Source organism: Pieris napi, chromosome 10, assembly GCF_905475465.1.
Source record: "Pieris napi chromosome 10, ilPieNapi1.2, whole genome shotgun sequence".
In the NCBI taxonomy this organism is placed as follows: Eukaryota; Metazoa; Arthropoda; class Insecta; order Lepidoptera; family Pieridae; genus Pieris; species Pieris napi.
In genome coordinates, this window is record NC_062243.1 from 11,531,750 (window position 1) to 11,558,240 (window position 26,491).

Genomic DNA, 26,491 nt, shown 5'->3' on the forward strand with positions numbered 1-26,491 from the left:
TTTCTTTAAAAGGTAATTTAAAATAAAGAACCTAAACGAACTAGTATTATTTCTGTGAAATGAATTAATTTAAGCTGCTTTCATGATCTTTTACACTTGGGAACTTCAACGAACGACGAATAACACATAAAAATAAACAATCGACGAAGAATAACAATTGCCTAATATTTCATCATATTTAAAACATTTTCTATTATTCAATATAAATTCACTGATAAAGGCAATCTAAAATCAGCGTTTGAGCAAGTATGAATATTGCGCACATGGATTGAAAACTTCTGGGTTGAGTCATGCTTCTTGGCTATTCTAACACTTTTAGATTACGTACTGTGATCACTGTAGTAACAATACAGAAAGTCACTGGGAAGATAAACATATTTTTGAAGCGAAACTTCTTTAGGCGTATAAGGGTAACATTTTTACGGAACGTCACGAAGATGTGCAGCGTTTTTGTCGAAGAAAAGGGAGAGAGCGATTGAGACCGATTGAGAGAGAGAGTGAGAAAGGACATATTAGAACTTTAGATGGAAGTCACCACCAGAAATCAATTCCACAGTTCGCTACTTTCGCAAAAAGAAAAGAAATGTCAGTAGTATTTCTGCGTCTGTTTCATAATAATTAATGAAAGGGAGAGGTTATTATTCAGAAAAAAAACAACATTTGAAAAAGGCATTTTAATCTCCCGTGCCTATGACCCGAATACATTAATATTGCTAATAGAACCTACGACCAGCAGATTAAAATTTGAGTTCACCAAATAACGTAGGCTATCTATGATGCAATATATTTATTAGGTTCAAAATTCGACTGTACTCCTCCCTCAAAGGCCGGCAACGCACACCTAAATATGGGCTGCAATGACGCCCTTTTAGGGCGTCCCGCAGGCTTTTTTGCCCCCCTTATATATACAAAAAAATTATGTGAAAACTTAATTTTAAGGTGATGATGGAAAGATTTTTAAACTATTTAATTTCTGTACAAATTTTGAGAAAGGATATAAACACTGATGAGTCGTTGACCCACCTCGCCTATATGACAAATAAGCTAAAATTTCATAAGCTTGAATGCCCTGATTCCTTGTTTTACTGATAGCGATATAATCAATGAACTAGGTCATCATTACTCACAATTCTTCCAACTAAGACGATAAAAATATATTAGACCATTTTCAATGCAAGATGTTTAGCTCGAGGTTACACCTCTGTTTATTAATATTTCAGCTCTTTGATGTTACCCCCAAATATTTACAATGTGCCTAAATCACTCTACTGATCGTTAATTTAGTGTGAAAATAGATTATAGATTCAACACCTGTAATAATATTTCGGTCAGAATATATTAAGTTTTTATTTATTGAAGTTTACTACATCATACTTTATCTACAGTAAGTATATGTTACAAGATAAAAGAGATCTTATATATATATATATATATATATATAAGAGTTTTGTTTAAATGTTTATAAAAATTTAAAAAAAAATACAATGCTAGCAATATTTGTTAAGCAGAAAAAAATACCAGCAAAATAGCGGATTAGGTATGAGATAGGCACTTAACAATGCTTTCTATAAAATTGATCAGCCCACTACTGAATATCTAGCTCCGGATAAGTACCTACTGTTTAATCCGTTATCATCGCGAAGATTTCGACAGAGAGGTGTCTGAGTTTTATCAATTGCCACGAATTCGATATAGTCCATTGAAATGTTACATTTTTTAGGCCTAACCTTGCGTTTTTTAGAGGACGCAATTTTATTTTTTTGATGTGTAGGGGGGGTCAGTGTAAAGCTAAAACCAAGTTTGTGGGGTCGCCACCCTTGTCCCACGGCCGCCATCTTGGAAAAAGGGGTCCAAAAACCACGTTTTTGGCTATATCTCCTAAACTATCCATCCTACATTTAACTTGTAAAGACACATTTTGTAGCAATCGCTGTGCCTACAATTATGTCTATGTAACTTTTTATCATAAATCCAAAATTTAAAAAGTTATAAGTAAAAAAAGTGAAAATATTTTCTATTTCTAAAGTTGACTAGGTGCGTCAATGCTCATGACAAGCCGATCAAAACAGCAGTTTTACCTTACTTTTAAGATCTCTCGTTTATTTAAAAAAAAAATTCCAAATATATTTTTTTTTATTTTTTTTTATTCTTACAATTTTACTTATTGGTATTCCTAGTAGGCCTATTCCACAGACAACTTGCTGATATGGTAATCTTCGACATAATTATATTATCAATCAGTTATTAGAATGGTAGCTAGCTATCACTTTTTTATTTATAACTTTTTGAATTTTGGATTTATGATAAAAAGTTACATGGACATAATCGTAGACACAGCGATTTGCTACAAAATGTGTCTTTGCAAGTTTTATGTACGATGGATAGTTCATGAGATATAGCCAAAAACATGGTTTTTGGACCCCTTTATCCAAGATGGCGGCCGGGGGACAAGCACGCCAACCCCACAAACTTGGAGTTAAGCTTGTATTGACCCCCCCTACATGTTCCATAAATAAAATTGCGTCCTCTAAAAAACGCAACCCCAAATGTAACTTTTCAATGGACTAATAGTTAAACAGTTTGTTGTTAGAATCTCCGGACCTTTTCTCAGAAATCTTATGATACATTCGAGAATTTAGATGAAGATTAATTCGCGTCAATACAATTACTAATGTCAAATTGGGTTTTACAAATAATTAATGTCAAATGCAATTATTAATGTCAAACTGGGTAACGATTTTGTTTTGGTTTCCGAATCGATTTGACAGGTCTGAAATCTGACACTTTACAGATAATAAAAAAATAACCAATAATGACGTTTTGTTTTGTATTGTTAAATATCTGATGTATTTGGTGCATTTTAAAGTCGTTTTTAAGGTAAGAGAACACCGATAGATAAATCTTTATAAAAATGGTGTACCGTAAGTTTGAATAAAGTTTATTAAACAGGCATATTTCTGTGTGACTTTAGCAAGTCGGCAATTATCTTTCTGTGCCTCAGTCTGTCACAATGTACCTGAACCTAGGACCTCTGGGTAACATACCTTGTAGGTGACGCATGCACTAGATAGTGTAAAAAAATATTATGATGCTTAACAATAAATGACTTGGCAATTTTATTACATTACGTCATTAAATACGCATTAGAAAGGGAACAGTGATAATTTTATCTGTTTATTGTCGTGTTGTCTACGGAATTCGAGTTATCAATAGTTTAATAGTTTCGACATGAGATCATGTTCTTCGATTTGTCATCTATGAGTAAATAGTAAGATAAGTTGATATTACAATTAAATGTTTTGACACACATGGGGAAATGCTTCTGAAACTGAAAAGATTTTTTTGAGGCAGGTTGCAGTCGATAACCGTCAAATAAAATCAAAGTTACTTGTTAATTATCCCGAAATCCATTTATATTATCCTTCAAAAATCAGTTCAATATGACAATAATAACACGCAAAATTCTACATGAGAAAGAAAATTGTGTTTACATGGCTTAGGCCCGCGTGCAAAAGTGTACCGAGATTCTTTCAATCCTGAGGTACAAAAAAACAGTTACCAAACATGCTCATCATAAAATCAATATACAGTTTAAATCTCTCTTCAGTAACATTGATAGGAAACCCTTCACTTCTTTTTCCAAATATCTCTATCCATAGCTTTCTACATTTGCTTTCTTCTAACCCTTCTAAATCTTCTATCCACCTTTTTTTACGACGCCCTCTTTTCCTTAATAACAATTACTAAGCATCGAGCGCGCTAAGTATGACTTTCGTATGTAAAATCTAATTGAATGAATTAAATCTTTCCCCAAAATTTGCAGGTTTCTGTCCTGTTTACTCGCAATTAAAAACACAGTGTTTAAGGTTGATAATGATACGGTTAACCACTATCCCAACGCTGTTCATACAGTACTCATTCAAGTTAATTTTTTGTGTGATATCGTTTATCAAAGTCAACGAACTTTTGTACTGACTTTTCTTGTGGATTTTGCAAGCGATAGTGCAATTAAAGTTTCCATTGTTTACAAATAGTATATATTATCTGTACTATTAATTAAACGTTTGGACTTCAATGACAAGTTATTTTGATAATACAATGATGTAGGTTAATTTAAATTAATGTTAAATTTGTACGCTAGTCATTTTAATTAAATGCTATAACCAGAACAAGTATTTATTAAAAATTATTCACGTTTGCGCTAAATTTATTAGGTTCGAATCGCTAATCGAACCTAGTAGCCCTGGCAAATATTAGTGAACAGTTTTGAGGGACAATTCTTGCCTATAAGGACCTTAGGATAATGTCTTTAGGACCGTAAACCTAATTAGAGGAGTCCATGGTGTATATAAATAAAATGGAAAAAAAATCAATGGCGCTACAACTTTTTTAGGTCTGGGCCTAAGACATCTGTATCTGTTCCATGATCATTTGTTAATCTAATATGAAGTAGGTGATGAGCCTTCTGTGCCTGACGCACGCCCTCGACTTTTTGGGTCTAAGGCAAGCCCGTTTTCTCACGATGTTTTCCTTCACAGTTCGAGCGAATGTTAAATACGCACATAGAAAGAAAGTACATTGGGGCACAGCTGGGGATCGAACCTACGACCTCAGGAATGAGAATCGCATGCTGAAGCCACTAGGCCAACACTGCTCGATGGTGAATAAGCCGTAAAAAACCTTTTTAAATGATTCAAATGCGAAGTACATTATTTACTTAATTTGATGTCTTGTCAGAAAGAAACGCTAGCAACATACTCTTCTTTATTAGGCTTAGATTCGTTTTTTTTTTGTATTCCTTAAAAATCTCCGAGAAAATAGCGTTGATTATGGCTCCTTGAATCGACACCCGCTTGTGACCATGCAAGTGAATAATTCTATGAATTTAATATTTACATATTAAAATTATTTTCAATAATTTATGTAATACATACCTAAACGTTAGTTTCTCGGAATAAGGATAAAACGTGTATAAATGATGTTTAAGTTATCCTCTTGATAGTAAATGTAATTTAACGATCGTAAAAAATATTTGCTGGCATACTTTAAACAAAAATATTTTTATTCATAAATCCATTGACAGATAAAAAAGGCAGTGAGAGACTGTTTATTCAACATAGAGTTTATAAAATATATATTGTCTTATAAAAATTAATTCAAATATGATATTTCGGCAAAGTTAACCCAGTTTCCGTTATGTGATAACAGAGGGCAAATACTTCCGGGAGTATTGCGCAATTCCACTTCCTAATACGCCTATGTTTGATAACCATAGTGGTACGTTCAATGTTTTCCAGTCGTAATAAAAATGAGTGGCAAAGTTTACGTTATCAGATGTACAGTCAGTGCAACGAAATACCTTAGCACGAAATTTACGTTTTTTTTCTCTCAAGTATTCGTTAATTTTGTCATTACATAAAAATATAATCGTCCAAATTCACCAAAAACACCAAATTTTTTTGTTATTTTATCTTGATAAAACTCCGAAACAGCCAAAAAAGCAGTTAGCCTATGGATAATTAAAACAAAAACTCTAAACTCTCTTTTTGAATAAATAGAGGTCGTAACATAAGAATTATAAAGGAAACTTAAAAACTAAACTATACAATATACATACCTCCGCGTCATTGTAATCGAAGCGTTCTAAAAAATAATTTAAAATTTTGTCATTGGAAAATTCAAAATCTATCGATCTAGAGACGTATTTAGAATTTACGTATTCTTAATACGTTTTGAAATGCATATTCATTACTGTCAATTAATTTAAGCATAAACACGCTACAATTGCTGTCTGCACACTCGAAACGGGAAATAAAATAAAGTCAATATCACTAGTTATAGAAATTAAATAACTTATGTCAGTGACAAAACGACTTTGAAATGTTGTTATAAAATGGACGTTAGCATATAATATTCATTTCGAATGTGCTTTATCTCTTAATTTACATAATGAATTACGTTAAGCTCAGACTGCGGGGCACAAGCCAGGACTGTCCTTAGAAACACCCAAAAAATTGTTTTCTTTTATCTTTGTTAATACGAATTTTGTAAGTTTGAGACCAGGAGTTGCGCGAAGAAGATTTAGAAAAATTCCGTCAATATTTATATTTCTCGCAACGACCTCCGAGGCAATCAAATTCTATTAATATCAATACTTTATTTTTGACATAGTGCTAATTTATGCATCATTAATTAGTTTAATGACATAACTGGATACGTTCTTAAGTACGATTGAAATTCAAATGGCTGTTATAATTGACTCCTATCATTTCTAGAGAAGTGTTTAGTTGTGTAAGATTGTAAACGGATGGGATATATAGCGGACCAGATGGACTTGTCCATATTCTCTTGAATAAAGACCTCAGCAGTACAAGGGACCGCCTGGTGGCCGATGAGATGGACCGATGGTATCATGACAACATCTCAATGTTGGCTAATCAAAATCAAGCGAAACATGCAAACGTTCGTCATTTGTTTTACCTTTTCACCTCCTGGCGTTATCTATGCCTTGTCTATTGTCTTGTCGACAACGTTTTTATTTTATTTTGTTTATTAACTATTAATTATTTATCAAATATTGCAAACTATAAAATTATTCCATTAAAGTAGCCTTGGGGTAACGCTGCATCCGGCAAATGATAATTACTTATTACTTAATTAAACAACGAGCAATGCGAAGATAAGCGCTAATTATGAAATTAATCCCTATTTAAAATAACTGAAAACCCCAATGCGGTTGCGTCTAGGAGGAATGTATAAAGTGTGCAACAATATTTTTTACGTCAGTAATTGAATCCAGGACTTCTCAAAGGCAACAATTTTATGAATAAAATAGACCCTATCCAACCCCACCACCCTTGGGATTTCTGGTTACACGTAACTAGCCACGAGGTGGTCAAAAATACCATACCAGGACTCATATAGGTATATTTGAATCGGTTTTGAGTTCTATTCGAGCAAGGTTAAAATTAGTAGTTGGGTAAATTGTGTAATATTTTTAGACTTGTTATTATGAGTGGAGCAGTGTCGGCCTAGTGGATTCGGCGTTCGACTCTCAAACCTGATATCGTAGGTTCGATCCCCGGCTGTGCACTAATGGACTTTCTTTCTATGTGCGCATTTAACATTTGCTCGAACGGTGAAGGAAAACATTGTGAGGAAACGGACTTGCCTTAGACCCAAAAAGTCGACGGCGTGTGCCAGGCACTGGGGGCTAATCACCTACTTGCCTATTAGATCTAAAAATGATCATGAAACAGATTTAGAAATCTGAGGCCTAAAGAGGTTGTAGCGCCACTTCTTTTTTATTATGAAAATGCCATTAATAATTGTAATTGTATCTCGGTAAGTAAATGATCCTGGTCGACGTCGAGGCCAATCGTGGGCGGAGATGCGGCGAAAAAATATATTATTCTCCTTATCGGGGCCTATTTCTATAGTAGTTGTTATAGAAGCTGGTAGTCTCTGAGTTACGTACAAGACAATTAGTCGCATAATCAAAATTTGTCCTGTCCAACTTCTAAATAATAATCGAAACTGGTTAAGCAGAGCAAAAGTTTCGTAAATACTCCTGTAAGAGTTTTGTGTCTGCGAACTATTAAAATACTATTGAAAATCAGATCTCTTCACGTTAGTCAAAGTCGAGAGCAGGAGGTAATATAAAAATAATCACTTCCTGTCCCTATTCCCTTAGCTCCTTCTCTATCTTCCTTTATCTCTATTCTACTAACATTACCTGTCCACATCGTATCCCTAACTTTCGTACTGACGTGAGACTGATCTAGAATTGTCGTGATTCATGTGCACTTTTATTTTTCACGTGTCCTTTATTAGTTTAGATTTTCTGTTTGCTCCTGTATAAGTTTTATGTAAATAACTTTTTTTTCAACAGCCTGGAAGAGATCGCTCGAAAGCCAAAGCCGCCAGTTGCCCTCCTTTTCATTTAATTTTGTCAATTTTATTATGTTATTGCAACGAAGTATTAATAAATAAATAAACAGCTGTCGCGCAACGGTTTCAAAACGCCCTTCTCAATGCCATTCGACTGAGATATAAAAACTTATTTTACGATGGCAACATTGACCACATTTTTTGCATAATAGTAAAATATACGAACAGTGTTTGATGTGTGGCGTGTAAAAAAATCAACTTTACTAGAAGAACCGGTGCGACCGCATACCAGGCGCGCGCTCGCGGCAAGGCCTTGCCGCCACCTGCGCCTGCTCTCCACTTACCCACTTTCTCGTACCACGGCATCACATAACAACTATCTCTTAACATTGTCGCATCTTATACCGAAACTGTAATTTAGCGATTTACGTGATATATGAAGAAAAAAACCATTGGCGCTACAACCTCTTTAGGTCTGGGCCTCAGATTACTGAATGTCTTTCATGATTATTTTTCAATCTAATAGGCAAGTAGGTGATCAGCCTCCAGTGCCTGACACACGCCGTCGACTTTTTGGGCCTAAGACGATGACGAAGATGTTTTCCTTCACCGTTCGAGCGAATGTTAAATGCGCAAATGGAAGTCCATTGGTGCAAAGCCGGGGATCGAACCTACGACCTCAGGGATGCGAGCCGCACTCTGAAGGCACTAAGCCAACACTGCTCTACGTGGTAAATGAACCCCATTTCAAAGTTTAACCCCATGCCCAAACTGGAGTGGAGTTCACGTGCATTACGCGCTTTAAAACCTCTACTGTTAAAGACATTGTTTCTAATAAAATCTACACCAGCTACACGTGTTGGTATAGACTAACGTGGTAAAAGAAAGCATGTTTCCTTATGAAATGCATGTAGAAGAGAATAGTATAAAAATATATTGTATTTTATTTTATTTTTCCGGAAAATATCTTGCGTAGGTACTGAATTACAGTACAGAAATAGCATCGATGTGTAAAATATTTAATTATATGCAATCAAGACTTGATGTTAAACTAGGAATTGCTCGCCGCAATTCAATTAAACTGTCATATAGGAGCCAAGATACATGATTACTGTAAGTGCTGCACAGTGTTTTGTTTTTTGATTACACGTTTCTTGGAATAACACTTCAGCGTAATGGTATATATAAAATAATTACGAAATGTCTAAAGAGAAAATATTTCAAAATGTATATGTATAAAGGACCTATTAGTACGACTCGTAGCAACTACGAATAGTATTCAAATCAAATCACACTTATGAAAGTCAAAAAAAGAAATACATATGTATTAAATGCTTCTAATTTTCCAGCCAATTCTCAAATCAAAGGCGTAGAACGGAAGAGAAGAACTGCCAAGTTTTTTGTTCTAGATAGTGAGCCCCGTTATATCAGTGCAGACATTGGTGCAGCGTTCCTGAATTTTTACCTCTGGTTTCTTAATGAAAAAATAGTCCTGACACACAAGACAGGAGTTCATTATCATTAAAATCCTTAATCCCTGAGCCGAAAAGCACTCTTAGGGCACTTTGAAAACAAATAACAAATAATTCTTACACTATCAAACAGAGTTGATGTTGCCTATAAAACACTTGCGGCAAACAGACTTAAAAGAGAGCTCGGATATTTTAGTAATAATTTTTACGGACAGAAAGTCGAACGCAATCGTTGCTGCTATAAATGACATGCCTCATTAAAGTAAGCGGTGACCGGTAGCTGAGAGATACTATCGGACTGTTACTTCACTGCATAAAAAGGCTACTACTATGGGGTCAGACTGACGCCGCGCTTGCGCACCGCACGTGTTTCTTATTATATCGAACTTAATTATCAAATCTCCTCTTACTTACTAGTAGTATCGCAAGGGCATTACCGATTCACCATAATCAGATAATGATGAAGCTGGCTGATGAAACATGGAATCAAACCCAAGACAGGCATACACTTTGCAAGCTAGTAAAGAGAGGTTTCAACTCAATTCAAAATATTATATTAAGAATAAACAAAATGTTTTCAAGTTAAATAAATTAAGATCATAAATATATCAAATATTTTCAAAAAATATGTCCCACTACACTGATTTAATTTGGACTTTATTGTAGACTCCCAAATTTCTAGATACATCTAAATAAAATATTTAAATGTTACGTAATATTATTTAGATACTGAGCACATGACAAAAAATACCATTAGCCAAGAAAATACATTTAATTTTTAACACAAAATGAGCGATTAATCTCCCGATGGGCTTTCAAATTCCGCACAAGTCATCCGGCGAGGTGAGATCGACTGGGAAATACCACGCACGCGTTTGTATCCACTATTCAACACTAACATGTTTCAAATGTTCTTTTGTCATTTGAAAATACTATTCAAATTATTGTCTGCAGAGGTTTTAAATTCCGAGCGATTACTGATGAAAAACTATTTTGATTTAACTTTTTATATTTCAAGCTATAATGCGGCCTGGTCCCCATTAAATTTATTACCTTGAATACACATTATGATTACAGAGATATAACAACATATATATTTTATGTTTATTACATCTTACTATTTAAATTACCGCGAACAAGCGAATCTATTATTAAAACATTAAAAAAAAATTAGCTAAACACATTCTGGAAGTTATTTACTTCGAGAAGCAACACTTAATAAATTTATTGGAGTTCCAAATAAATCTATTCGTTATTTCTGGTAGTCTATGAGACTAACATAAATAATATAAACGTAAAATTATTTAGGATATGAGCTACATATATCCCGATTGTATCAAAGATTTTAAAAAGCTTTACACCAATAAAAATATGCAGGATTCGTAATTTGAAAAGAGCATTCTAACTCGCGATACATACGCAAGTTATACCTTAACGTTGTAAACAACTTTTAACAATTATTGCAAGTTCACGATTAAATTTTCCATCATACTTTCACATCCGTACGTGTCCCGTTAAATCGTCAGAGGATCGCTTTCAATCGTAATGCGATTATGTAATTTAACATTGTAATTTTATTCATAAATAATATTTCAAGTACTTAACTTTTGTTGCCAAGCATCCAATTAATAATAACCCTATATCGTGGCTTTAGATTGCATATTTTCTTTTTCAAAAACGTCTATATGTCTTTGGTTCTAAGACGTGCTAGTATCCTCGCAATGTTTTTTTGACAGAAACAATACCACAACACAGTCTGGTTTCAAAAGCACGACCCAAGGCTGAGTGAATATAAATAAATTGGACGAAGACACAGAGAATATTCCTTACTAAAATTGTGTATCTATTGTGATTTATTTGGTTTTTTTTTTCAATGTAATAGGAGGCAAACAGACAGAAGGGCTCATCTGATGTTAAGTGATATCGCCGATGGACACTCACATTGTCAGAAGGCTCGCAAGTGCGTTGCCAGCCTGTTAAGAATATTATTTTTAACTTAAATAAATTGTATAGTGGGCCTAAGCCGTCAGCGTCCGTGACAAATAAGATTTATTAAAAAATAACACTGTTTTAAGCAGATATTTACCATAAATATTAGAATATGTGAGACATTTGATAAGCTAATGCCGAAGTGGGTTTCCCCAATTATTTCATTACATTTGAAGGTCAAAATTACACTGTCCATTGGTGAGAGTCGCACGTGTCTTTGAATTATAATTCCGCAGTTGGCTCGTGATAAATTTGTACACTGACAGTTGTCATTGGGTGAATACAAACGTGCTTTAAGTAGATCCCCACAGACAATAATTGGCGTGAAGAGCCTACCATATTATCGATCAATTGAACAACACAACGACATTTATTCGGAACACTGTATACATACGAAAGTACGTATAAGTTTTTGAAATTTCAAAATGGTTTTAGCCTGAAACCATTCATTTCTTTATCTTCTGTGAAACTATACGTCATTTAGTGTCTTAATAAAAAGTTTTATAAGGAAAATCGTAGTTTTACGAACATTAACATTTTTAAGGTAGGTATTTTTGTATGTTATGTGAATTTTTACCAGCTTTATAATTAAGGCACGTACCTTGCAAATACAACGGAAACAGCTACTCCAATCGTGTTCGAGCCGCGCGTCTTGAAGTCTTACGGGCTCGCCTTCGTTGGAGCACGGCGCCCGCTGACCCTCTGTAAAAACTCAATTTGATTAATAAAGTTAATAATAATATATAATCAATGTTCGTTAGTAAGACCACGTCAACCTTACAAATCAGCACATCTCTCTCCGTTAAACTTATAATGAATCAACCATTATATTATTGAAAAAAAAAGAAATAAAAGCTGTGTAAAAAAATATTTAACTGAATGGAACTAGAATAATTATATTCCAATAAGTGTCTGAATTTCCTAAGACGTAAAATAATTCGGTTTGAATTTTTAAAATAAGAACTCTTTTCTTATATGCGTAATTTTTTTATAACCGACCAGTCACAGACGCGTCATAGTGTCAACTCACTATAGACTAAACTCTCCAACAATAAACAAATTCTCTCTAGAGATGATACAAGTTTATTTCCCTGCCGAAACGCACGATCATTTACCTTGATTTAAAACTTCAGATCCGCATTCTTATTACGTACCGGACAGATATGAGCGCCACCATCTCCTGCGCAAATATTTTGGTAATGTTTGCTCACACTACGAAAACATTCCGCTCATGTAAAATACTCACAAATGCCTTACGTGTAAGCTGTTGTGACGTAGTAAATTAAAGAAAAACACATTTATAGCGTAATATGCGTTAGCATTATTGTTTTTGTTTTAGATTTAAGTGTGGAGTCCCGTTACCATAGAGCATGAGACATTTTTCATAGACATTTCAAAATAATTATCGGAAATTGATCTCTGCATCTCCAGTTTAAACTCCTGGATGTTGCAGGTTAATATACGCAAAGGCTATCAACGAATATATAATGTTGAGCAATATTTTCAATGATAAAATACCTAATTAGTTTTATTTTTACATCGTCGTCTATCTCGCTTGGCAACCAACGGTTCATCAAGGTTATAAATTATTATATACGACTCGCCGCGGCTTCCCTGCACTTTGCTTAGATAACGTTTTATATTACTTTCCGTATATTAAGCTTCATCTAATGATAGTAGAACAAAAGGGAAAATAATCCTTTCTTTTGTTCATTTTGCAAATTCCTCTATTGTTTATAACATTATGGGTGCCTTTGGGAGAGCTTAAAAGTACACAGGGCACCAATATTTTTGTCGTTACGAGCTTTGCGGTACTCTTATTGTGAGAGTACAATGAAAGGAATCAGATACACATTGCATCTGTTTTTTTGAACTACAACTTGTTTATGTTGCTATGCGATGCAAAATTAATGTTATTAATATGATGTAGTTTATCTCGTATTGAGAAAACAAAACATCCGGAAGAATAAAATGTTTATTTCATTTATACAATAATAACAGGAAGGGAAGCAATTACGTAAATGAAATCGTAAATAAACCAAGTTAGAAGTATTTAAGGAAAACATTTGAACGTTCGCAACTTATTATTGTTTTCATATTTCTCACTTGCTACTGTTTCTAATATATTAGGTTTTGAGTAGGATTAGCAAAAGATTTTGTTACATAAAGCGTGATGAATGCTGTATTGTTCTGTGTAAGAGTAGCAGGATCCGTATTCACAGATAAGCCCGCGCTCCAAATAAATTGGTAGATAGAATTTTTCTGTTTAGAAACTAGCTGCCCCCGCGAACTTCGTTTCTCCTCAATGTGATTTTACTTAGCCTACCTGTTTAGTACCTACCAACATGGAACATTTTGCTATGAGACTGTTCGGTTTTCCGGAATGAAAACTTTTTAGGTTGTTCTGTGAATTTTTCTCCATATAAACCTCAGACTTCATGTCATAAGTTTTTAATAAAACAATAAGAAATAAGGGTTAATCGTAGGGGGGGTGAAAGTTAAGGGTTGTATGTATTTTTGTATGCTGTATCATAAGAAAAAAAAAAACAAAAAATCTAAAGATAAACATAAAAGTTTAGGGGTGGACCGGACCACCCTTATCACTTAGGGGTTTGAAAGATTGATAGTAGCCGATTCTCAGACTCACTGAATATGCATAAAAAATTCATAAGAATCGGTAGAGCCGTTTCGGAGGAGTATGGGAACGACCATTGTGGCACAAGAATTTTATATATTATAAGTTTTACTGTTCTTATTAAGCTTTGTTTCTTTTAATATATATGTGATGAAGTGTTTTTTTTATTAATATACTTTTACCTCTTCCTGAACAAAAAGAAGAGATATTACATAATATATGTTCTTAATTCCGAAGACTGCGATCTGCGAAGCTGTTGGACTTTTATTTCTCATTTTAAATTGCTGAAATCGAATGAGTATCATTAACTGTTATATACGATTTTGTATATTTATATATTATACACGTTTATATTATATATTATCTTACAATCAAAAGAAAACAGTCACGGAATGAAATTACGCATAAAGAAGATAAAGTTTTAAATAAATTTATTATAGATAAATTTCGAACCTTCTGGCAGTGTGTGTGTCTATGGTTCACTTAACATTGAGTCCCCCACCCCTTTGCCGCTGTATTATAAAAAATCGTATTCGTTTTGCTAAAAACTCGGGATATCGTATCGAGTATAGAGAATAGATACTCGCTAGGCTGCTTTTGATAAAGTACGTAGGAATACTTAGTAATACAGCCATCAATACTTTTTACATTCACTGTAGAACTAGAGTTATTTAATTGATTTGATAATGTGAATGACGTACTTAAAATATAATATAATAATTAATTATTTGATTTTACCAAATTATTTAACTGGTTAATGAAAATGCTTCATTAACTAATCAATAAATATTGTAGGTGTCTTCCCATATTATAATCTGAAATTATAAATAATTTAATAGACGACTCTGAGTCCGGTTATAAGAATTCTAAGGCCTCGTTTATTATTTGTGACCTTAAGACCGATTTATTTATTTCTATAAATTATTTTGCCATTCAATTATATTTTCTTATAAATCAATATGATTGACATTTCTATGGATTTTGTTTACAAAGTATTTAAGGTATATGTTATATGTGGTTTTAATTAGCACATCGCGTCACTTCGCTTAAATATAATAAGTACATATACATTATGATGAGTGATTAGAACGTTTTTGGGGAATAGAATGTATATAGATCCGTCCGATGGTGACGTCATAGCTGTTTAATTAGAAAAAGAGCAGTGGTCATTTGTTTTTTCTAATTGGCAAGTAGGTGATCAGTCTTCTGTGCCTGACATACGCTGTCGATTTTCGGGTTCACGGTTGCTGTAACTGTCTTGATTTTGTATGAGTACATTTTGTATGTGTCTTTTATTGTTGCTTGTTTGTTTATTGCTTGTCTAGTTTAAAATATTATTGAATAATTTGTTGCGGCAGCCAGATCGTCAAACAGACAGTATTATAAAATATACCAACTAATGTTGAGAAAATGAGATCGTCGAAAACTAAATTTGTATGAAAATTACAGTTCGTGACGTCAAATTTTCATACACTGGTCAGATTTCTATTAACAGACACGCCGTTGATTTTTGGGTCTTAAATGCCGATTTCCTCACGATGATTTCCCTATTAAGCGAATGTTAAATGACACAGACAAGTCCATTGGTGCACAGCTGGGTTTCGAACGACGTCAGGGAAGAGAGTTGCACACTTAATACACTAGCTCACTCGATATAAAACTTTTTCTCGTATTTTTAGGCATACAAAAAGCCTATACAAAATGCTAAAGGAATCAAAAGTTATGTTAAATCGTAAAAATGCCAAGCGCATACAAAATTATGTAGATTAAATTAAAATATCGCAACAGGTGTACGGTGATCTATGCATGGGATCCGAGTTGCTCAAGCGCAGAATTGTCACGGTACAGCTTGTGCAATCGAAACTTGTACACATTTTATATAACCGGCTGTGCTCCGACGCTTCGAACTTTGCATACACCAAGTTGCTTAAGCTTATAGAGACACGTCAATCATACAACAATGTTGCATTGGTATGTTGCGATTTCTTAACGGTAATTTGCAGTTGTTTTTTATTATTGAAAAAAAAAAAACATGCTGATGATGGATTATTTCCAAATTTGTTACGTTACTATGAAACTATTTAATCAACTTCCTAGTAGTTAAAGATCAATGCCGTGGAAGGTGGTTAAATTTTTGAAAGCAAGGTACTTTTTCTTCCGAAAACCTATCATTTAAATTTCTTAAGTGAACAATTTTTTTTTAATAGAAATTATGTATTGTAGTGCTTCCACATAAGAATTTTCGGGGCATGGCAAAAAAAAGCTTGGGAAACACTGATTTAGACCATACGTTTTGACAACAATTTTAAACGGGTTTTAACAATCGATCAAACTTAACATATTATTATTATTAAAAAAAACATGAAATTTATAATAGTTTGTTACGCAGCACTAAGTTACTAACATTAACTTGACTTGTAGCCATTGACTTGTACCTATAATGCAACATCAAATAGCTACAAAATTGTCTTTGAAATTGTTTCTCTGCTGTTATTTAGCGTTCTAAAACCGACTGCTGTCAAACAAACGAGGTACTTACTGATAACACTAGAGGCAGTCGTAATAGAGAGAGTAGCGGCGATTGCAAAAAACCATGCGACGACTCGTGCGACGCGCGGTCTCCGCATGGTCGCTACCGGCGCCTGCGCGGGCCCCGCCCCCCTCGCATCACACCCTCGCACCGCGCCACTCGACCGACACACCTGTAGGACAATCAGTAGACAAAGTTTTAAAAATGCATACGATACTCTCAACCGATGAACACTTCTATATATAACTAGCTGACCCGGCAAACGTCGTTTTGCCATGTATATTATTTCCAAGAAAAATTTTTTAGTTCAATAAAAATAACTAACTTCTATAATAAAAAATAGGGGTTGATCGTACAGGGGTTACAATTACGGGTAATTACACAGTTACAACAATTAAGAGTCTAAAAAAATTACCGATAATTAATACCAAAAACTTTATTAAAACTCATATATAACCAGAAATAAGTCACTAAACGCAAATCGCTTTTATAAATCAAAATAAAAATTAATAAAACAATAAATTTCAAATATATGCCTTACAAGATCGATCAATTAATTATTCAAAGTGACCCTGAGCTCACGATAATATCGATTGACTGCCAAACTTCGTCCTAGTGCATTTTTTATAACATTCCACACGAGGTCAATGCCTCGTATTATTTACCTCTAATTACGCCTAGACCATTTCAAATTCTTAACGCTGTATTGAAATTAAATGTTTACGTAACTTCCCAATGAGGTCTGGCTGACACAGTCTGAGTGAGGGTGGGATCTCTAACCCTCGAACCCCTAGTGTGCCTGGACTACAATTGTTCAATGGATCTTTCTGTTCTTATTAAGACCCATGGAGATGCAGAAGAATGCCAAGAATTATAGGGTATAATAAATTTAATAGATTTTACATATGCACATATGTTGGCACATGGATTATTATTATAAATCTATAGGCTTAGATAAATGTAGTGAAATTAATAATTGATTTTACGTTTTGCAACTCATCATGGCAAGTCAAAGTCCAAGAACTTAGTTGATATTTAAAAAAACAAGTGATTATAGTAAAACATTTTAGTTTGAATTAATTGCTGTTGAAATAACGTTAATTTTTTCTTTCTATTCATGTTTTACTGATTAATTTTGCCTTAAATAATGCGAAAAAACGAACCTTCTATAAATTGCCTAAATGTAGTGTTTCCAGTCAAGGTAATCAGGATACGGTTAAAAAATATTAGAGAGACTGCTATATCAGATATTACTTAATATATCTATAACGTCAAAAACGATAGCTGGGGTCCATCAATGAGGACTCCACCACTACAGGTGTAGTGTCTACAAAAAGCTTTCGGGTTAGCTTGATAGTTGTTGATTTACTAATTGATAGATTGTGTATTGTAATGGACACTTATTTCATCTAAATTAATTACTCTTAAGGTCAAAAATATGTTTTAAGATTTAATTTAGAATTATTTTTTTTCTGTGAACTTCATTGCTATTTGCCTATTCTACATAATAATTTGTATGCTCTTTTATCATTGATGAGAATGTGTATGATTCGTAAGATCATATTTAAATAATACAACTGCCAGTAGACGTAAAATAAGGAATTTCATTTACGATATTTTTGTACAAACTTTTGTCAATAAATTCCACTAAATAAATAAGTTTTGGCTTCATAATTCCAAATTCCAGGCAAAGAAGACGCGTGGTAACTACTTAGAAATATGTGCTGTAAATCGGGTGATGCTTGCTAAGCTTTTGTAAGCGCCATGAGGTTCTCATTGTCAATTAGACAAGTTCCGGCTTTAGATCCTCCTCAGTAATGCGTTTTAGATTCAACAAAAAACCTAATGAATTCGCTCAACTACATTTTTAAAACGGTACTAGAACTATTTGTATTAGTAATTGTAATTTTGTTAACGTAATTAATGTTACAAAAAACGACACATATTTCTGCAATGAAAATGTTTTCATTAATAAATAAAATGTGCTTATTATCACTGTTATTTGAAATTGTCTTTTAGTATGATGCTTTAAAACAAAAAGAAGAAATTGCAATTTAAAAAAAAACTATCGTTGTATTCTGAAACTTGTTGTTTGAAAACGAGTTTTACATTTTTATGTTTAAAATAAATAATCAAACCAATATTTTCAATTAAATAGTTTCAATTATCTATTTATAATACAACTAACAACAATAAGATGTATATCTTCGTAATACGCTACTACTTTTTAAGGCGGTTGAATATTTTGTATTGTTTATCATCATTCATTTAGCATCTATAGTAGTAGTGTTGGCCTAGTGGCTTCAGGGTGTGAATCTCATCCTTTAGGTCGTAGGTTCCAATCCCGGCTGTGCAGAAATGGACTTCTCTATGTGCGCATGTAACATTTGCTCGTACGGTGAAATAAAACATCGTGAGGTAACCGGCATGCCTTAGACCCAAAAAGAAGTGTCAGGTACAGAAGGCTTATCACCTACTTGCCTATTAGAAAAAAAAACATGACCACGAAACACACACACACCTGAGGCCATTAGTTTTTTTTTTCTTTTTCATTTAGCATAACAATACTTATTATTTTCATATCAACCAAACCTTCACGACAATGACATAACTAGCCCAACTAAAATTAATACAAATTTTAAAAATCGACTCAATTTCTATTAATTAAGCTAAAAAGTCGTCAGCAACATTAATTGTTCTAGTTCTTGCAATTACCATTGTTTTTTAGCTTGGAATAAGGATCACGTAAAATGACCGCAATTTAATTGACTGGCTAAAGCTTCTTAAAAGTAAACTTTTAGAGCATAAGAAAGTTCGTCGCAAGAAGTTATTAACAGCGCAGTAAGAAGTTCAATTGATTTCCTGTAATACCAGAGACGTTTCTTTAGATTACAAAACAGAAGATCCTACATCCGCTTTATGCATTGTTTTACTTTTTATTCCATCAACACGACTAATAATAATGTAATCGGACAATGGAATTTATAATGGCTACTTTAAACTTTTAAAGTAGTGTATGGTTTTATAAACCCCATTTTCTGTTTAAACTACAGGAGCTTTTAATTGTATCCGAAGCTTACAGAAAAGCTTATAGTATAAATATACTAATTCTTGGCATTAATCACAAAAAACAAAACTAAACAATTCCACAATTAAAACACACAAAAAATAACAGTAAAACTAAATTTAAAGATCATTACAAAAATTTATTAGCCCATATAAAACTTGCTGGGTAAATTTTTTAACGCGTTTAAATTTTTTAAACAAGTTTTATTCATTTGTATAGTAACTACACGTTAACATTTAACAGCTTTCATTATTTTTTAAGCACTATTAAAAAATCGCGTAAAATGTTTCCATTACCTTAGTTCGTCTCTCAATGTTGCCCGAATGTAAAATCATTGCACAAACACTATGTACAGGCCACACACAACTTATAACTGAGCGTTCGGGCCACCAAGTTGTCCAGGAAATTATAGTAAGCATTCGCTAAAACCTTTTTGCTGTGTCCGGAATCTCCATACAATACCCCTTCCTCGAACACGTTAAGCAATTGATAAGTTCTTAATTACATTGTTGCATTATAACTTAATTGTAAAGTAATAACGTAATTAACAATACGTTCAATTTAGAAATTGCGCTACTACAAATATATGTTTCGATCTAATAATTAAACTATTAGATTTACAAAGGATGATTAGCTTCCACCTGCTAATCATTAGTTTAAAAACGAGACCGAGAAAAAAATTGCTCTTAAAGGAATATTAGTGTCTTAAGGACTTAACTGATTTTTATATGATTTTAATTGTTAATGCTAAATAAATTTTATCATAATATGATATCAACAAGAGTTTCTTTAGTCTATGTCTTTGAGCCTTATAATCATTTATGGAGGCTTTTTCTGGTACAGAAGACAAACAGCAGGCACAACAGAGGGGTGAGATTTATACAGAACTGGACGTTTGTCCACAATCCCACCTGATGTAAAGTGAGATGTGGCCTAATGAAGGGCACGCCAGGAGATGCCTGTTTAACCGCCGCTTATATGAACCAATATTATACTGTCTAGGGAAGATGGAAGGGGGCAAGGGGAATTCCATTCCTTTGCTGTTTTATAAGAAACGACGAACCAAATCGTACAGGGGCGTGAAACTCCAGCGGGTTTCTGGATGAGCGTTGTTTGAAAGGAGATGACGGAATCAGATTGTGTGATTCAATGGAGCATTCTCCGAAGTGCAATCTATAGAAGACTGAAAGGCAGGTAACTGAACTGCGATGGCCAAGACTCAAGAGTTGAGATTCAACGAGAGAAGTTGACTATGATTCACTTAGCCCGCCTCTCAATAGCACCCAAGCAGTGGCGTAACTATACCATCTTGGGCCCGTGGCAAATTCTTTTGATAGGGCCCTATCAGCATAAAAATCGTCACGCTGTACTCAGTTTAATTTTAATACACTTCGAGAATTGAACTGAATTACACGTTGTACATGTCCCACTAATGGCCATAGGCCAACTCTCTTAGGCGAGAGAGAATGGTCTGTAGTCCCCACGCTAGCCCAATGCGTATTAGAGACTTCACATTCATCCATAGAACATAATATCTCTTGGGCAGGGCCCCTCTTGGGTCGGGGGCCCGTGGCATTTTGCCAGCCCTGCCACCCTATTGTAACACCACTGCATCCAAGGCACCCAGATGACATATGGCAGCACCGGCTCAAAGATGCAATACTCCACACACGGAACTTGAGCTTGATAAATATAAAACGGCACACAAAAGACGCTCGCTCACTTATTGCACCAATCACACGAGCCGTCGACAAAAGAACGACGTTTTTAGTCTCACTACAACATTCACAAACAATTATGCACAAGAGATAATTGAATGTTGATTTAAATAATGCATAATAATGACTTGTACGGGAACTGAAAATTAGTGCGTCTAGCTTTAATATTTTGTATTATTATCGTTATTAATTCTTTATGCAAGTGAATTAAATGTGCGCCGTGGCAAAGTTTACTTCAATTAAATACTGTTTAATTACTATAGTGGAATTATTATGTACAATGGCAATCTAAGGTCAGAGATATCATACATAGCTTAGATAAATACTTCATATTAGTTATATTACGTGATAATTAAAACAATGAAGACAAAGAGTAGTAACCCTATTAATATACTGCCTACTTAATTGTTAGTAGAATTCTATAATAATATAGTAATTATAAAAGAATACTTGTTTGGGCATAGAAACATTTCCGTCGAAATAAATTGTTCATTAATTAAATGGTAATTATTAATCGTTTCAACGAATCCAATACCTCCGATCGGTAACTATATGCTGTTTTATTTTTCACAATATTCTAGTTTGTATTAATGAACCCTGGGCTGGCATATTTTATCTAATTATTGAAAAAACAGTCCCTAAACATCGTGACGACATAATTAGCACTAGTTACCACTAATGAAACCTTCGATGATTCCCAATTAGGCATTTGATTCTGTTAATCAAATTCCAACCCAATTTTGTTATACAACCTCTGTAGGACAAGCTAGTATATTATTTGTTGTAAGCGTCTTTAGTAGAAACGTTTTTTAAGAAAGGCCACAACCGTTTGGTTGTAATTAGGAAAACGGAAATCATGACGCATCATGTCATCGTGATTATGATTAGAGATGTTTCTGAACAATCACAAACGGAAAGCGCTATAGTCTTTTGTTTTACATATTTACTCCATATGCATGCGTAGGCATTTTTTTTTTTAGATTTGCATGCACATAGAGAATAGCAGTATTGGTCTGTGGCTTCAGCTCTCATAGCTGAGGTCGTACGTTCGATCCCCGGCTGTGCACCAATGGACTTTCCTTCTATGTGCGCATTTAACATTTGCTCTGAAGGAAAACATAGTGTGGAAACCGACATGTCTTAGACCCAAAAAGTCGACGGCGTATGTCAGGCACTGGACGCTGATCACCTACTTGCCAATTAAATTAAAAAATGATCATGAAACAGATTGAGAAATCTGAGGCCAAGACCTAAAGAGGTTGTAGCACCACTGATTTTTTTATTATTTATTCACATAGAGCAAGAAAAACAGTTTATTACACAAAAAAAGGATGTATAGTTAAAAGAGAGAGTACATAAGCCTCCATCTTGTGTCGTGGGCAGCTAGTCAATTAATTTATTAATTATTTTAGATACTTGACTTAATAAATTCTACATAACAATTAGAATTTTATAAATAAACTACTGTTGCACAAGAAGAATACTTTCTGTTTCAGCATAGGACAGGTTGAGAAGATGTTGCTAAAGGTTGTTAGTGAATGTAGGTATAAAGTTTTGAATCGATAGCAATAATTTTTTAAGTAAGTGGTTAAAGATGTGGTTTATATGAAGTTAGCTTAACTAATAGCAAAATTTCTTTAGAATCCTCAAGGCTCAAATAGTTAGACACTTCTCGTTTGAGGTCAATTAAAATAAACAATATTTAATGCTTTAATGGAGTCAGTCAAAAGTATGTATGTAGTGAGGACTCAGTTTAAGCACTTTGTCGCCCATTGTGCGTAAAATCCTGACTAATTAAGCCAGCCTAGCTTCCTCCAGAATCAGAAGTTTCCTGAGCACTGGGATTTCTGTTCGTTGGGAAACCACAGCCACGCATTCCAGGACTACGTGGGTGACTGATTCCTCTGCGCTGAAACAAACCCGCAAGGGAGTGTCTGTTTTCCAAGGACAAAGAGATGTTTATTAAGGTGACAGTGGCCCGTTATTGTCCCAATGCTGAAGAAGTTTTTCGTACTAGACTTTGACACAAACGTATATTCAACTACGGGTGGTACAGCTTTTAATGTTTGGGAAATCTCGTAGTGTAAACCTTTTTAATATAAATTTATTTGAGAGTATCACATCATCATGACACATCTTTACTTAACAGTGGGCGTGTCTTTAATTACTTAACCAAAATTCCACGCAAAATTTAAATACTTAATAATTTATTAATGTCTGACATTATTAAATTTCTGTTTAATTTTTTAATCCACGTTATAGGTCAGACTCACGCAAAGGCGTGTTTAAATTTAGAAGCCCTTACTTTTGATGATGACCTGATGTTAAAATTACCTACGCTTGTTATTATAACATATCTATTTTATCATATTTAATATCTGACTTTTCTCCATACCTTGCCAACTTTTAACCGAGACTTCGGGATCTATATAAAATATACTTTTTTATATGAAATTAGGTCTAGGCATTTTGTGTTCAGCCCTAAATAAAATAGATATTCAATGATAAAAATACGTTTCTGGCTTGATTTGTTTATCGTACCTACTTGATAACTTTCCAAATATTTACAATTGGTGATACAATTAATGTCACATATTTTATTCATTCAATAAAATGGTATGTAATTATAAATCAACGATAAAGAAAATACATTTTTATGCGATATTTTATCAGAATTTTTCGTTTTTTTTACCCTCGATTTTCGTGTTGGAAATCGACGTTTTTGAATAAAAATTATTATCAAGTTATAGTATAGTTATAATGTATATTCAACAACATTACGCAGAGCTTGTAACTGAATCTAAAAAAATTATAACTTATCCCGTTTTTGTAATATTTTCATTGGTCTTCTTATAGTGTCATCTTCTAATTCAAAGTTTGGCGATCCGTGGCTACTTTAGTTTTGCCACTGCTGCTTCTGAATGACTTGGTGCTTTGATCATTACTGCTATTGGTCTTTGCCATAGCTTTTCTCAAAACCAATCAAGACCAAAGGCATTAAACCAAGCATAAAATCTTTTATTAGTTTAGATTAATCATACTTATTTCCAGCTAATTTATCCTTCAAAAGTTGCCAAAAAGAGTCAGATAGACGATATATATAAGATATACAAATAGCAGTTAATAATATTATTGAGAAAGAGTGGCTTCAACCAGGTTCCGTGGTACTTTCACAGTAACAATACGCAAGGTCGAAGTGAATTTCTTCGCACATACCAGTCCGCGGCCGCAATAAAAACTCTCGGATATATTTCACGTGCAACATTATCTCCGCTCTCTCAGCTCAGATTACTTAATGCTCCACCTAACTGTACTCGAAACAAGATCGGGTTTTTTGCTCAACAAGTTCGCTCGAAGGGCGGGACCACCGTAGGGTGTAGTTCCGTTCGCTTCCTTGTTTACGTTTACCTGCTCGGCCAATTATTCGGTTAGGTTAGCGGCTTGAATCTGCCAATTATAGGATCATGGCTTCAAGTCACGCTTCGTGGTCACGGTTTATAGCCACTCGCGTGACATCTAGAGACATTTGTATGCAAAAACACTGGATGTGGTGAATTCTCCTAAAATAACACTGATCTCACTGTGATAACCGCTATCGTCAGCCGCTGCAGTGAGATAATCTTGGCAAATATTGGAGAAGAATCCATAATTATCTTTTGTTTGTAATGGCAAAATTAGATCAAGCAAACCGCTCACTTATGTTTTATAATTTACACCGAAACGTTTCGATTATAGTTAAATGCTAAGTGGAAAGGACAAAAGAAGGTTTTACACAACAAAAGCTTTATTGCATATAACATTTAACAAAAAAGACCTTGGATAGTAAAAGCTGCGTTTTGTTTTTAAACCACGGGCATTTGCAAGTATAGCCACACCCCTTTTTGCAAGCAGTTTCCAAATTTAAATATTAAAAGCCATTATCGCTAATAGAGCATTCGTTGCGTTAAACAATGAGCTGTTGAATGAGAGGCAACTTCAAGTGGCTAATTCAATTAACAGGCCTGAACATAACATATCCATTAAGCGTTCTTTGTAAACAAAAATTTGTGAGTGAAGTTAGCCGCAAATCCAAATATTGCAAATGTATTATAAGCTGTCAAGTAATAAATTTAGATATAGCGATAGACAGTTGGCCTAAAGTACAATGTTGTCGCAAACTTAAAGTTGTTTATTTTGGCCATTCAATTGTTTTGTAACATTCGGGCAGGAGGTTCCTGATGTTATGTGATACCGCTGTCGCCCATGGACACTCATATTGCCAGAGGGCTCGCAAGTGCGTTGCCTTTTAAGAATCGGTACGCTTTTTTCTTGAAATGGTTTTATTAAAGAAAATATTCCTTTAAAATTTAATCAATTTAATCTTTGCCTTATCCTTTTGTTCTCTTGTTTTAGTACATACGAATAGAAACCTAAAAACCTTTTTTCAAAAAAACAATTTATACATTATTCGGAAATGTCATAATTCAATTATAAAATTATTAAAAATAGCGATTTCATTTCATTAGTCATTGCATTTGCGAAAGACAAAGAACAAAAAATTATGATTCATAGGTATTACCAACATTAAAAATTGAGTTCACAGTACACCCTATAATGACCTAATTAGGTTAAAACAACTTTACATATTTATTTAGTACTTTGACTTAGTAATACATTATTTGTATTATAGATAAGTAAGATAATATGTTTTACTGGTAAGTCCCGTTTTGTCCAAACCAAAAATTCTCAATTATAATAGATTAATGATTTAATATTTAATCACAGATACTACAAACAATGTTACCATCTGTATTTGGCTTTAAGCACAGACTAAAAATGAATAAAAACAGAAAAAATATACCTCCGTCATTTGTAGTCTATTGCATCTCAACAAGTCATGCGTTAATATATCTTAGAAAGACAGCAACTCGCAACATACAAAACTAATTTAAGGTAAATTGTGCAATAAATTACGCGTTAGAAACATGTTATATAAATCTAATAACAAGACAGTTTAAACGAGATATTTTTGTAAATAAATTCCGCATATTGCTATAAAAGTAAAGCGTTCGATGATTAGTAGTTTCCTTATATGTTCGCCATTCAATGATAATATTCATTTAAAAGTTAACAGCACCGCTTTAATAAGCTCAAGACAGGAATGTTATTGTGCCTCGGTGCAACAGATCCAGTATAAAATGACGTTGCTTC

The 26,491-nt window shown here is 33.8% G+C and overlaps 1 protein-coding gene across 1 annotated transcript in view; it reads right to left on the reverse strand.

Annotated features, from left to right (window-relative positions):
• LOC125053006 (BMP-binding endothelial regulator protein) overlaps positions 1-26,491 on the reverse strand; it is a 53,964-nt gene that overhangs the window by 17,445 nt on the left and 10,028 nt on the right. The window contains exons 2-3 of the mRNA XM_047654163.1: positions 16,526-16,688; positions 11,953-12,053 (exon numbers count right to left, since the gene is read on the reverse strand). Of these exons, the coding sequence (XP_047510119.1) occupies positions 11,953-12,053; positions 16,526-16,613 (189 nt within the window). The 5' untranslated portion in view covers positions 16,614-16,688. The remainder of the gene's footprint in view (positions 1-11,952; positions 12,054-16,525; positions 16,689-26,491) is intronic.